The sequence below is a fragment of the Saprolegnia parasitica genome, assembly GCF_000151545.1.
Source record: "Saprolegnia parasitica CBS 223.65 unplaced genomic scaffold supercont2.47, whole genome shotgun sequence".
NCBI lineage: Eukaryota > Oomycota > Saprolegniomycetes > Saprolegniales > Saprolegniaceae > Saprolegnia > Saprolegnia parasitica.
Window position 1 is genome coordinate 27,959 of NW_012156441.1, and position 12,383 is coordinate 40,341.

At 60.1% G+C, this 12,383-nt stretch overlaps 6 protein-coding genes across 6 annotated transcripts; all 6 read left to right on the forward strand.

Moving 5' to 3' along the window:
- Positions 1-6: 6 nt before the first annotated feature.
- SPRG_09206 (hypothetical protein) lies at positions 7-2,040 on the forward strand. The gene is made up of 4 exons (XM_012348751.1): positions 7-569; positions 636-750; positions 795-953; positions 1,001-2,040. The coding sequence occupies exons 1-4, from the start codon at positions 526-528 to the stop codon at positions 1,991-1,993; spliced, it is 1,311 nt and encodes a 436-aa protein (XP_012204141.1). The 5' UTR covers positions 7-525; the 3' UTR covers positions 1,994-2,040.
- A 466-nt stretch (positions 2,041-2,506) lies between these two features.
- Positions 2,507-4,375, forward strand: SPRG_09207 (hypothetical protein; the record flags this gene model as incomplete). The annotated part of the gene is made up of 5 exons (XM_012348752.1): positions 2,507-3,176; positions 3,588-3,640; positions 3,688-3,783; positions 3,831-3,917; positions 4,241-4,375. 5 exons carry the CDS (start codon positions 2,507-2,509, stop codon positions 4,373-4,375), a joined length of 1,041 nt encoding a protein of 346 aa, XP_012204142.1.
- Positions 4,376-4,769: 394 nt separating this feature from the next.
- On the forward strand, positions 4,770-6,483 carry SPRG_09208 (hypothetical protein). Its single transcript, XM_012348753.1, has 11 exons — positions 4,770-4,885; positions 4,932-5,027; positions 5,073-5,167; positions 5,220-5,318; positions 5,366-5,473; positions 5,523-5,618; positions 5,665-5,763; positions 5,808-5,906; positions 5,953-6,051; positions 6,103-6,198; positions 6,246-6,483. The coding sequence occupies exons 3-11, from the start codon at positions 5,159-5,161 to the stop codon at positions 6,426-6,428; spliced, it is 888 nt and encodes a 295-aa protein (XP_012204143.1). The 5' UTR covers positions 4,770-4,885; positions 4,932-5,027; positions 5,073-5,158; the 3' UTR covers positions 6,429-6,483.
- An 11-nt stretch (positions 6,484-6,494) lies between these two features.
- On the forward strand, positions 6,495-7,565 carry SPRG_09209 (hypothetical protein). The gene is made up of 2 exons (XM_012348754.1): positions 6,495-7,269; positions 7,303-7,565. The coding sequence occupies exons 1-2, from the start codon at positions 6,502-6,504 to the stop codon at positions 7,519-7,521; spliced, it is 987 nt and encodes a 328-aa protein (XP_012204144.1). The 5' UTR covers positions 6,495-6,501; the 3' UTR covers positions 7,522-7,565.
- A 165-nt stretch (positions 7,566-7,730) lies between these two features.
- SPRG_09210 (hypothetical protein) lies at positions 7,731-8,764 on the forward strand (the record flags this gene model as incomplete). The annotated part of the gene is made up of 2 exons (XM_012348755.1): positions 7,731-8,645; positions 8,685-8,764. The coding sequence occupies exons 1-2, from the start codon at positions 7,742-7,744 to the stop codon at positions 8,762-8,764; spliced, it is 984 nt and encodes a 327-aa protein (XP_012204145.1). The 5' UTR covers positions 7,731-7,741.
- Positions 8,765-9,961: 1,197 nt separating this feature from the next.
- On the forward strand, positions 9,962-11,801 carry SPRG_09211 (hypothetical protein). Its single transcript, XM_012348756.1, has 3 exons — positions 9,962-10,239; positions 10,286-10,926; positions 10,983-11,801. The coding sequence occupies exons 1-3, from the start codon at positions 9,994-9,996 to the stop codon at positions 11,743-11,745; spliced, it is 1,650 nt and encodes a 549-aa protein (XP_012204146.1). The 5' UTR covers positions 9,962-9,993; the 3' UTR covers positions 11,746-11,801.
- The last annotated feature ends 582 nt before the right edge of the window (positions 11,802-12,383 follow it).

Sequence of the window (12,383 nt, forward strand, 5' to 3'; positions counted from 1 at the left end):
TTCAGTAGTCTTGGCGCGGGTGACAACTTCTCCATCGTTGTCTCGTCGCAGTCGTGCCTCGCCTACACGTACGGACAGGCGACGCTGGGCGACCACACGACTTGTGGCTCGACGACCGCGCCGCAGCTCCTACTGGCCTCCATCTTTGCCTCGGCCCACGAAAAGCCCGCGATCGCATCGCTGAGCTGCGGACAGCACCATGTGGCGGTCATTACGCGCGCCGGCTTGCTCTTCACGTGGGGCAGTGGCCGGTTCGGACAGCTCGGGCACCAGGCCTACACAGACGTTCTGACGCCACGACAGGTCGAGTTCACGGGCCTCGTCACCAAGACCGGCGACGACGCGAGCAAAGTGGTTGTCAAGTCGGTCGCGTGCGGTGGCCAGCACACCCTTGTTATCACTGACCTCCAGCAAGTACTGGCATTCGGACACAACAAGGCCGGGCAGCTGGGGCTCGGGCACCGCAACTGCCGCACAGAGTCGGGCTGGCGCAGTTGCGCGCCAAGCGTCATCTCGACGCTGACGATGCACTCGGTGCACCAAGTGGCCGCGGGGCTGCACCACAGCGCGTGCATCACCACCCAAGGTACCGTTAGCGTTTAGTTCTAGACACTAAGAACAGAGTGCATGGACAGGCGACCTCTACACGTGGGCTGCGGCGTCGACGGTCGCCTCGGCATCAACTCGAGCACGACGCGGGACTCGCCCGTTATCGTTCACGCTCTCAAGACACTGGATGTCGTGCCCAAGGTGCGCCTTGATAGACTGATACATTGATGGAATTGGCGGGACAGATTGTGCGGTGCGGTGGACGCCACACCTGTATCGTTACCGCCACGGACGAGCTGTACACGTGGGGCGCCAACGACTTTGGCCAGCTCGGCCTTGGTGACACCCGCGCCCGAAGTGCGCCGACGCAAGTGACCTTTCCGTTGAGCACCCGCGTTCTCGATGTAATACCTACATACTCTCTTCTCGCAGCTCTATATGCATGCCATAGGTAAGCTTGGGCCAATTCCACTCGGCCGCCGTCACCACATCGGGGGATGTCTATACCTGGGGGTACGACGTCAACGGCGGTCTTGGCCTTCCGGACGCGCTCGACGTGCAGCCAGCACCCGTGCTACTGACCGCCTTCTCGGGCCTCGCAGCGGTCCAGGTGCAGTGCGGCTGGAGCCACACGACGGTTCTGACGAAGCGCAAGGTGCCGGGGCGCAAGACCGTCCTGACACAGCACCTCGAAGACGAAGCGTCGACCAAGAAAAGTGTCCTCGAGACGCTGCAGCACATCGTGTCGCACCAGATCCCGTCACGACCGCAGAGTGCACGTGTGTACCAGCCAACGCCGCGGCAGGTCGAGCCGGCGCGGACACGGCAAAGTGTCGCATCGTTCCAGGATCGAATGGCACGGCCGCACTCGGCTCGCGTTGCGCCGCCACCGACCCTTTCCGAGCCTCATCACAACGAACTACGCGCCATGAAACCCGTCTTTTTGAAAAAGATGAAATGTACGAAGAAGAAAAAGGGCCGACCGGCGACGGCGCCGCCAAAACGAGCGGGTGCGAAATCGCCGACGAAGCGCTCGGCGCTCCAGCCGCCAGTGCCGAGACCGCAGTCGGCGTGTCCTCGGCGAAGCATCTTTGTCAAGAAAGCAACGCCGCGACTGCCGCCGCCCATGACGCCCCGCGAGCTCCGAGACATGACGCGCACGGTCTTACACGAGCTCGACCACCGAACGCCGTGCGACGACGACGACGACAACCAGATTGAGACGACGAGCAAGTGGACGTTCCTCACCGCGTGCACGGTGACGACAGACGAGAAACCCAAGCGCCCAAAGCCACGGGCGCGGCCGACGCGGCCCAAGCCAGCGCCGCCGCTAGCGCTGCAGCTCGACAAGGCCAAGCTACGATCACGCTGGCAGCGCGACGACACGATCCAATCAGTCCTGAAAGAGAAACAGAAGGAACACCCGCGCTTATGGCTGCGGTAAGCCACTTTGCGAGGGCGTAAAATGTCAATCACGTGAGTGTGGGTGGGTTCGTGGAGGCTTCGCATGCGGGTTCCGGCGCTGGAGCTCGGTGGCGACGTGGTGGCGACTGATGTTTTGCTGGTTTTCAATGTCAGAATCTACCGGTACCGGGCCGCCAAATAATTGTCGGACACTGGACTTGTACCCGTGGCTACTGGTACGGCGGCACACTGAACTCTACTTGGGTGCGCCAGCGACATTGGTACGCGTCAGTACCTAGACTAGAATGCACTGAGCTCACGTGAGTTGTGGGATCGATACCATCGCACACGCTTTAGTGACAGCGTGAAGCATTCGAGTGACCGCAGGGAGGTGGCCGTGGGAATTGGCGTCGTTTTGGCAACCTCAAATCCGGTTGTCACGATCCGCACCATGTGTTTTACGGGGTCGCCGCCGAATCCAGTGGGTTACGCGATCAATCAACTTGCCATAACGAGAGCTTGAGAGCCCTCACTTTCCGATTGTCCACGTTGTATGCAGCAGCCATCCTCCACCTTCAAGTGGGTCCCCGCCTTTGAGCGCTGGGCGGCGCGCACCTTTGCGACCGTCGGACCGATCCTCGACGCCGCCGCCGTCACCATCTACACGACCGTGACGCCCGACGCATCGCGGGTCATGCGCTACACCTTTGTGGTCCTCGACACCAACGCCGCGTGGTCCATCGTTCAGACGCGCTACTCGGAGTGCCGCTCGCTGTACAAGGCTGTCGTGGCTTGGGCGAGGACCCACCGACGCGAGCTTCGCGGCCACGCCGCCTACCAGCTCGCAGCGTTCTGCGGCCAAATGGACTTTCCCGCGCGCACGCTGGGCTTCGACGACCACTATACCGTTTATACCCGCAAGGCGGCACTCACGCGCCTCGTGGAGCTGCTGTTTCTCGTACAGCGCCGCCTCAAAGCGGCGGACCTCCCCGCCTTCAACGACCTCCGCGTCCTGCTACGCAGCTTCTTCAAGGCCAGTGACACCGCGTTGGTTGCGTCGAGCACGATGGTTGAGAGCGACGAGTGCGCGATATGCCTCGGGGACCTCGGCGCGTGCTCCGTCGTGACACTCTCGTGCGGCCACAGCTTCCACCAGCACTGCGCCCTCCAGTGGCTGCAGTACACCAACACGTGTGCCGTGTGTCGTCGGCCGTGCACGGACGGTACCAATGGTCCGATCATAGGCGCGCTACAAGCCTTCGCCACATCGGCAACTTGAAGCGATATCTGCCGTAAAAGTAATACTCTAAACTTAGTTGGATTATGTCATCGCGGTAGTTCTGTAGTGACGTCTACCACACGCCAGCCCACGAGTCGTGCCTCGTTCTCAAACATCTCAACGCAAGTTTGGAGAGAGTGTTGTGGACGTGGCAGGCAAACATGATTTTATGGGTACCTTTGGAAGATATGGGTCATTTCGCGTCAACTCATTTTTCTTTATCAACAAGCGCAGCCTTGGGCATCTGGAAGCTTCTCGGTCTCGTGGGGCGTTCTGCTTGACAATACTGTAGCCTCCTCATGCACTTGCTTCGGTGCAGGAAGAAGAGAGTATGTTGCCTATTGCTGCTTGCAAGGCCATGCCGACGAGGTCATGGCCCAGGCCGTCGACGTCAACTGCGTCAATCATGTACGCAGCACCATCACCCTTCAAACCAGCCCGTAGCATGTGCGTAGGGTCGGTCTGCCGTGTTTAGCGCTGTCATGGGCAACCACTTGGACGTCATCGACACGCTCGTCGCCGCTGGCGCCGACTTGGATTCCGGTGGCCCCGTAGGCACCAACACCCAGTTTGAGCATTGCCTGCCTCATGTATGGAGCATAGCACCGCCGCTCGCTATCAAATTGAAGGTGTGGACGCCGCCAAGAAGCTCGTTGCAGCCGGCGCCACCGTCAACTTCGTCTGGGTACGTATCATTGTCGCGTCGCTGGATGGTCATCTAAATGCAGGACAATCGGTCGGCGGCTGCGAACGGCCACGCGACCGTGGTCGAGCGATAAGCGGGCGTCGACATCACAAGTGCTCCTCGGTAGCAATCTCTCTGCCACGTGCCTTGCGCATGATGCGCGCTATGTAGGAGGGAAACGTTCGCCTTGCATGCAGCTGCGAGCGGCGGTCGCATGTGCGAATCGTGCAGATGCTGTTCAGCGCAGGTGCCTATATCGATCGATCCAAGGGATGGATCCAAGGTGCGTTTCCCCTTCGGTTTGCAAGCAGCGATGAAGTTAGCTGGAGAACGGACCTCTCGCGCTGGCGATTGAGAAAGACCACCAAAACATCGTGCTACTGCTGTGCGAGGTCATTGTCGCGCGCACCAAGCAGCCGCGACTGACCGTGGTGCTTCCGCCGATGGAAAACGACTAGAACGACCGGTGACATGCACTAGATGCAGAGGACGACGCGTAGCGTCGACCGCTCTCTCAGTTGGTGTTCACTGGATAAGCGTGCATACTCCATTCCACTTCGGCTGTACCGCTCTGCCCTCCACCTTGGGTGGACTGAAGTGCACTCGATGTAATTAGAGTTCTAGAGCACTAGAGTAGCGACGTGCTATTCAGTACTACGTAGTAGAAAACAAGGCAATCCGAGCGACCAACAGTGTGAGGCGGCTTCGAAGCAAGTGTCGATGCCGTTCGATTGTGAGTGGGTGGGTACTGAAAAATGGTACGGCAGAGAGCGACCTTCATCCTGGGGTGGGTGCAAAACAAAAAATATGGGACCCTCCACACCTCATTTGGCAATTTGCTCTGCCGTGTTAACGACATGGGTCAATCCGAGAGCAGTCCGTTGCCGCTTGCTGCGATGAGCGGCAATCTCGAGTCCGTCGAAGCGCAATTGGCCCAAGGCATCGACGTCAACGGCGTCAATAGCGAGGTGCGGAAATGCTTCCTCGAGATCTCGTCAAGCAGGACGAGGGTAGGGTCAATCCGCCTTGTTCAAAGCGGTCGAGAAGAACGATATGGACATCATCGACGCGCTTCTCGCAGCGGGCGCCAAAGTCGACTTCAGTGGCCAAGTACGGGCGACCTTTTACTAAACCGACTCGAACGTCTACGACTAGGGCTTTGTGTCGCCGCTTATTTTGCCATTCGAAAGGAGCGCGACGAAGCCGTGGCGAAGCTTATTGCTGCTGGCGCTGACGTCGACATGACATTTGTACTTCACATCGGATCAAATGTAATGGCAGCTCTGAACGGCGACCATGTAGGATGGTAAGAGCGCGCTGGCATACGCTACCAGCACGGAAAACGTCACCATCATTCAACGACTCCTTGACGCCAAGGCCGACATCAACGCCTTTGAAATGGTATCAACTTCGTTCTTGCACTGCTGCACAATGCGACGTGTGAGTAGGAAAATGGTGTCCCGCCCGTGGCTATGGCCATCTACCTCAAGTCCCCGACGCTGCTGCGATTCTTGCTGGACGCCGGTGCCAGTGTCAACGTTCTTGCCGACTCGGATGTACAGTGTTTAGCACACAGTGAAATGGAGAAGACGCATTCGTGTCTAGGGCTCTACGCTGTTGCATCTCGCTGCCGACGCTAGCACCCTTGAGATTGTCACGATCCTGCTCGAGGCTGGCGCCAAAGTCAACGCGCAGGGCGAGGTAGAACTCGACAATGTGCGTCTTTGGGTTTTACGCTTCTCTCTAGACGGTGGGCACCGCGTTACACGCAGCCGCACAAAATAACAGGTCCGAGATCGCATCGCTACTGCTTCAAGCTGGCGCCAATGTCAACAGCGTCGACACGGTGCGGCTAAGCGTCGGTATCACCCCAACTCAACATCGCCTCAGGATCGGGAGACACCGCTATTTCGAGCCGCGCAGCGTGGCCACCTGGCCATGGTCGACCTGCTTCTCGCCGCCGATGCCGACGTTCACCGCTGCGACGAGGTACGACGTCTCAGATCTTGGCGGTTGCTTACGTTCACATCGGTAGGATTGGCGGTCGCCGCTTTATGTTGCAGCCAAGAACGGCCACGCAACCGTCGTGCAGCGACTTCTAGAAGCTGGCGCCGACATCCTTAAATGCACCTCGGTACACCTCTCATCGCCAGTGCCTCTCCACCAACGCGTCTTAATCTCGTAGACAGGCCAGTCGGTGCTGCATGCAGCCGTGAGATCTGGCCACATGGGGATTGTGCGCAGGCTTCTCGCTGCCGGCGCGTACATTGATCGGTCGCAGGTACGAATGGCGGCGCTGAGCGAGCACAGAGCTTATGCCTGGAATAGGCAGGACCGCTCGCGGCGGCGATCGAGGAAGACCACCAAGCCATCGTACTCCTGCTGTGCGAGGCGATTGTCGAGCGAGCCAAGCGGCCGCAAACGACCGTGCAGCTACCGTCGATCGAGACCGACGCGAGTGATCGCTGGCTCGACGTCGACGATGCGACGACGCTTCGCGGCGGAGTGTAAGAACCAAGTTGAAGAGCAAAACCCCTTGAAACTTAATAGTACCTATGATATCGGATAACCGAAGATCGCAAATATGGAGGAGCATGGCATCGCGCTGCCGTCCAAGCCGACCGCGATGCTCTCGGTGCACACGCGGCGCTGGGAGTCGCCGGACCTCGCCGCCGCCGACGTCGACTTGGCCGCGCCGCTTTCCAGCGTCCTCGTCGTCTTCCTTAACGGCCTCGGCCTGCCCCAGGACTCGTGGTTCCCAGTGGCCGACGCAATCCCTGCGCTCCTGGAGCAGCGTGCGCTGCCAGTGGCATCTCAGGTACTGCTGATGTCGTACGACCGATACGGGCAAGGACGTTCGACGGACAAGGACCCAGCAGATGCTGCGGCGCCGGACCCGAGCCACGGCCACGACGCCTTGGACGTCGTTGCCGACTTGAACGAGCTCTTGTATGTCGTCGCGCAGCTCTTGGCCTTGCCTGGGGGCCAGCTGCCACCCCTTGTGTTTGTCGCCAACTCGATCGGGTGCGCCGTCGCGCGCCTGTACGCGCAGGTGTACCCTCGGCGCGTGCACGCATTATTGCTGGCCGACTCGATCATTGCCAACTCGCATTACGGCCTCATCATTCCCGACCCGGACAAGGAGTCGATTCCAGACGAGATGCACGTGACGCCAGAGATGCTCCGACGCGCCCGCGCGGCCCTCAACGCGCGCTTCCACCCGGACGTGGGCAACGCCGAGGGCTTCTCGCGCAAGAACCTCAAGGAGCTCCTCCCACACGCGAACGCGCCCAAGCTGCTAGCGACGCCAATTATCGGGCCGTATGTGACAGTGCTCGAGCACGACCCGGTGGTATTTGTGCTAGAGTCGATTGCGATGCCCGAGGTGGCGCCCGAGATCGTCGAGCTCTTCACGCATCCGTTCTGGCACGCGTACAACAAAGGCCTCGTCGAGATCACCAACGCTGAGCGGCGGCGAGGACCAACTGTTGTGCCGGGCGCCGGCCACTTTATTCATGCGACGCACCCCTCGGTCGTGGCCACCGAGACGGTCGACCTCGTCGTTAAAGTGCTGCTCGCCACGTGCCCCACCTCCATGCAATGACCTCCATGCAGCCTTCCGAATATTACAGTCATTGTACAGAGCACACGTCGAGTCTATGCCGACGTGGCAGCGTTGTTTGGTGCTCGGAACTTCCGAGCACGTTGCTCGTTTCAGATCTTATTCTGGCCGTGAGACTCTGTTTACACTCTGTCGAAAACGCTGTTTGATGGACGTTCCGGATACGAGAGGCATATTATCCGGTGGATGGGTTTCAATCGTCATGCTGCGCCGTGGCTGGCTCGGATTGCAGGTCGCCGGCGCGCGCCACCGCCATGCAAGTAGCAGCGGCAGCATATCGCTGCGGGCGCTCGACGACATATTGCTCGTCGTACAATTTGAGCGCGACCGGCAACAGGCCGCGACCGGCGTCACGCTCTTACCGGGGCGGTACACGGTGCCGCCGGACCCGAGCCTGCCCGAGCGCCTCCATGGCAAGACCATCCACATCACTGGCCTCCGGACGCTCGGCAACAAAGGTAGCCTGCCGACCTCGTTTGTAGAGGCCCTGACGAACGCCGGCTTTCTGTGGCGCCCACTCGAGCACCGCTGGGCGCTCTTCATCTCAGCACTCCGCGTCCACAAACACATCTACGAGCACGTCCTCGTGCGCCAAGACTTCGTCGTGCCGTCTGACGACCCGGCGTGGCCCATCGAGATGTGGGGCGCCCGACTCGGTACGATGGTGACCAAGCTGCGCGCAGAAGGCGATGCCAAGTGTCCCCCGGCGCGCCGCGCCCAGCTGGCCGAGCTGGGCTTTGCGTGGGACGCGTTCGCGGCCAAGTGGGAGCTTCGCATCGAAGCCTTGACGATCTTCCGGGCGCTGTATGGCCACACGCTGGTCCCGTTCATCTTTGTGGTGCCAGCGAACGACCCAGCGTGGCCGCGGCGCCTCTGGAACTACAAGCTCGGGTCCGTCGTCAACTACATTCGGTCGGGCGACGCCGTGATCCATTCCGAGCGCCGGACGCAGCTGAACGCGTTGGGGTTCGTCTGGGACGCCAACAAAGAGTCGTTCGAGACCAAACTGCGCGGATTTACTTGCTATAGAGCGATGTATGGGCACCTCAACATCTCCAGCACATTCACCGTGCCGTCGGACGACGCGTGGCCGACAGATCTCGCAGGTATCAATCTCGGGGCCGCGACCTGGTACTTCCGTCAAGGCAAACTCTCGGGCACCTTGACTCCGGAGCGCATCGCTGCCCTCGATGCGATCGGTTTTGTTTGGGACGGTGAGACGTAAGCTCCTTCAACACGGATGTAGCAAGATGTTCATACGTGCGCTGCGTGAGAGAGGCCCTGCTCGGAGCAAGTCGCTTTGGAAATTTGGCGCCAGGGATTGTCGCAGATCGTGACAATTTCACGCCAATCATCCGGATAGCTCACGACGACGCGCCGACTAGGTACCCGTGGATCGCTGCCTGCGCCGCCGACGCTGGTCTAAACCAAGAGAAATATAGCCGCTCACATGAGCTGCACGAGCTTGTCTTTGAATGCGTCGCTTGCAGCATCCTTTTGGCGATCGTCGTGGCGGGTGAATCTTCAACATCCGGACAAATGGCGCGAATTCGCTAAAAACAGGCCGGGCATCCTAGTCTCACCGTCAATGACAAGGATAACTCCTCGTTCCATGGGGCCGACGCAACGCGTGACACATTCCATTGCACATGAGCTCGCGTCGGTCTTCTATTAGGCGCCGTCGCCTTGCAACGGTTTGCCTCAGCGTAACTACTTGTTGCTGCTTGCCCCCGATCTCCTTCCTGAAGAAGGAATCCAGGAGCGGTGATATGCAAAGTGGGATTCGAAGCTAGAATTCCTCGCATCACCTGGCGCGAACGAGCCCAAGGACGTTTCCGACGGACAATCTGGAGGGCGTGGCCGGCGCTTGTCGACGTGCGCATTACTAGCCCCGCTTCTACGAGCCCCACGTTGAAATTAGGACGAATTAGGGCGTCGCTCCTTTCGCATTTCAGTGTGACACACGCTTCGATCGCGACGCAAATAGTGTACGACGCCACGCAGGTGGCGATTCACAACCTGCTTAGGCTCTCATGCCTCGCGGAAAGTCGTCCAACGAGCGCGTAGAAAGACTGCGCGACCCGTATATGAGCAGCGTCTCTTGGTTGAAGCGCGGATGTCCTCGTTGGCGCAGGGCATCGCGACGTTCCGACCTTGAAGTGGTTGATTTTGACGTCAAGAGTGAGGTGTCCACGCATTTGAAGACAACTCGTCCACTTTTCATCGACGCGATACCAAGTATTCGTGTGCAGACACCATGACGTGCACGGCATGGCGTCACGACGCCGGCCGTCCATCCGACGCCATGCAAGGCGGCATCTTGGCCGCACGATGTGGTGATACACTATTTCCGTAGACAATATCCGGAAACCGACGGGGTATCCGGCGCAGGGTTTCCCTTGAAACGCCGACGCATTCGCCAATTTGCTCCGAACCAGTCAAGACGAGAAGATCATGAGCCAAGCTTCGTTCGACGCGTTCGTGCAGAAGGCCGCAGTCTCGGTGCCCGTCGCCGGCTACCTCTACAACCAGGCCGAGAAGAGCTCGCTCATCTGGAAGCGCCGCTACTGCGTCCTGCAGGAGAGCGCGCTCGCGATCTTCTACTACGAGTCGGAAGAGGCGGCCGCCGAGGGCTCGCTCAAGGGCAAGATCCCGTACTGCTCGGTGCACGACTGGGACGGCAAGCCGCATGGCTTCCAGGTAGACACGTGATACCATGGTATCCAAGGCTCATGCATATGCCTAGTTTTACACGCCCACGAACAAGTGCTTCCGCGTCTACTGCGACTCGGACGACGAGCGCAACAAGTGGATGACGTCGATGCAGGCGCAGCTCGACAATGCGCCCGAAGTCGCTGACGGCGAGCTTGCGCCGTATGCGCGCAACGGCGCGGCGTCGCCGACGGGCTCGCCCCGCGCCGCGGGGTCGTTCCGCACGCTCCGCGCCGACTCGTGGCGCGGCGAAGACGCCGACCTCCCGATCCTCCTCACCGAGCTCGAAGACCTCCGCTCGCAGGTCTCGACGCTCCGCTCGGAGCTCGCCGTGTACGAGAAGACGGACAAGACCGTCTCGGACGTGCGCGCGCGTGGCGGTCGCCAGCGCCGTGGCAGTGTGTTGGAGGACGGCACGCCGATCGCGCTCGAGCCGCGCGAGATGGAGCGCATGAAGCAGATCTTCTCGCTCTTCGACTCGAACAGCAACGGCAGCATCAACGCGTCCGACTTGCAGAAGCTCCATGCGCGCCTCGGTGAGCCCATCACAGACATTGAGGCCCAGGAGGCGCTTGCGTACATGAACCCGGTCGAGGGCAACGTCAACTTTGTGTCGTTCATGAAGTGGTGGAACGAAGACCACAAGAACGAGAACCCGAGCGAGGCGATGCAGCGGTACGAGATTGCTCTTTGAGATTGCACTTGTGTCTCACATGGCCGTTTGCCCTTAGCTACCAGGCCAAGTTCAAGTTCCTCAAGGCCCGCATCGCCAACCCGGCGATCGGCAACATTGAGACCGAGATGACGGGTCCGTGCCCGTCGTTCGAGTTCCGCGTCAACTTTGTGTACCACCACCGCGACGGCTCCAAGGTCCGCATCTCGCCGTGGCACGACATTCCGCTCTACAACGCGGACGGCAGCGTCAACTTCGTGTGCGAGATCCCCAAGTGGAGCCGCAAGAAGTTTGAGATCGCGACGGGCGAGCCCTTCAACCCGATCAAGCAGGACACGAAGAACGGCAAGCTGCGCGAGTACGGCTGGGGCGACATGATGTTCAACTACGGCGCCCTCCCGCAGACGTGGGAAGACCCGAACCACATCACGGAAGGCACGGGCTGCGGCGGCGACAACGATCCGCTCGACGTCATTGAGATCGGTACCAAGAAGTGGAACGTCGGCTCCATCGTGCAGGTCAAGGTCCTCGGTGTGCTCGCGCTCATTGACGACAACGAGACGGACTGGAAGGTCATTTGCATCAACGTGGAGGACCACTACGCCTCCAAGATCCACGACGTGGCGGATATTGAGGCGCACATGCCGGGCTGCATCGCCGCGATCCACGACTGGCTCCGCGACTACAAGATGCCGAGCATCAACCAGTTTGCGTACGACGGCAAGTGCATGAACCGCGACTTTGCCGAGTCGGTCGTCGCCGAGACGCACGAGTTCTGGAAGCTCCTCGTCGAAGAGCGCGGTGGCCAGGCCATGGTCTAATCTCAGCAGCAGCAGTAGCACACTCCTCAATTCACATTGCTTTATATAACAACCACTCGCCGTTCTTCCCACCACGATAGAATCGCGCCAAGGACAGGCTCGCAAGATGGGGGCGCCTGCAAGAATGTCGATACACAGCAAGTAAAGATTCCTTGCAGTAGAACAGCGGAAATCGAGACGCATTCGAGAAATACGGTCGCGGCGCCTGGCCTTGCAGCGCCCCCAGATGCCGCCGGTGCGAAGCAGGTGGTAGAGCGCGGGTGATGGCAGTTGCGGCCAGTTGCGCAATCGACCCAAGCGGTTTGTCGCCGGACATTACAAGAGTACGCGCGCTTGGCTTGGCGGCGGCGACGCTGGTCGCTGCGTCTGAGTCGGGCCAGGTACACAGTACGAGCTGCTGCTCAGTACCGCTCCTCCCGGGCCGAGTACCTCGATCAGCCATCTTGCGCGAGTTGAAGTCGCCAGTGGCCTTTCCTCCTCCTGTATCGAGGAGCGCGATCGATCAAACGACTGCCGTCTAGTATGTGCATACAAACGTCCAGTGATCCATGGGAAAGCCAAATTCGCAATCAGTTTCTGATTTGCAAGACGACGAGGATGCGGGAGGCCAAGCCGCTGCTGCGCCCCGCTGCCGACGC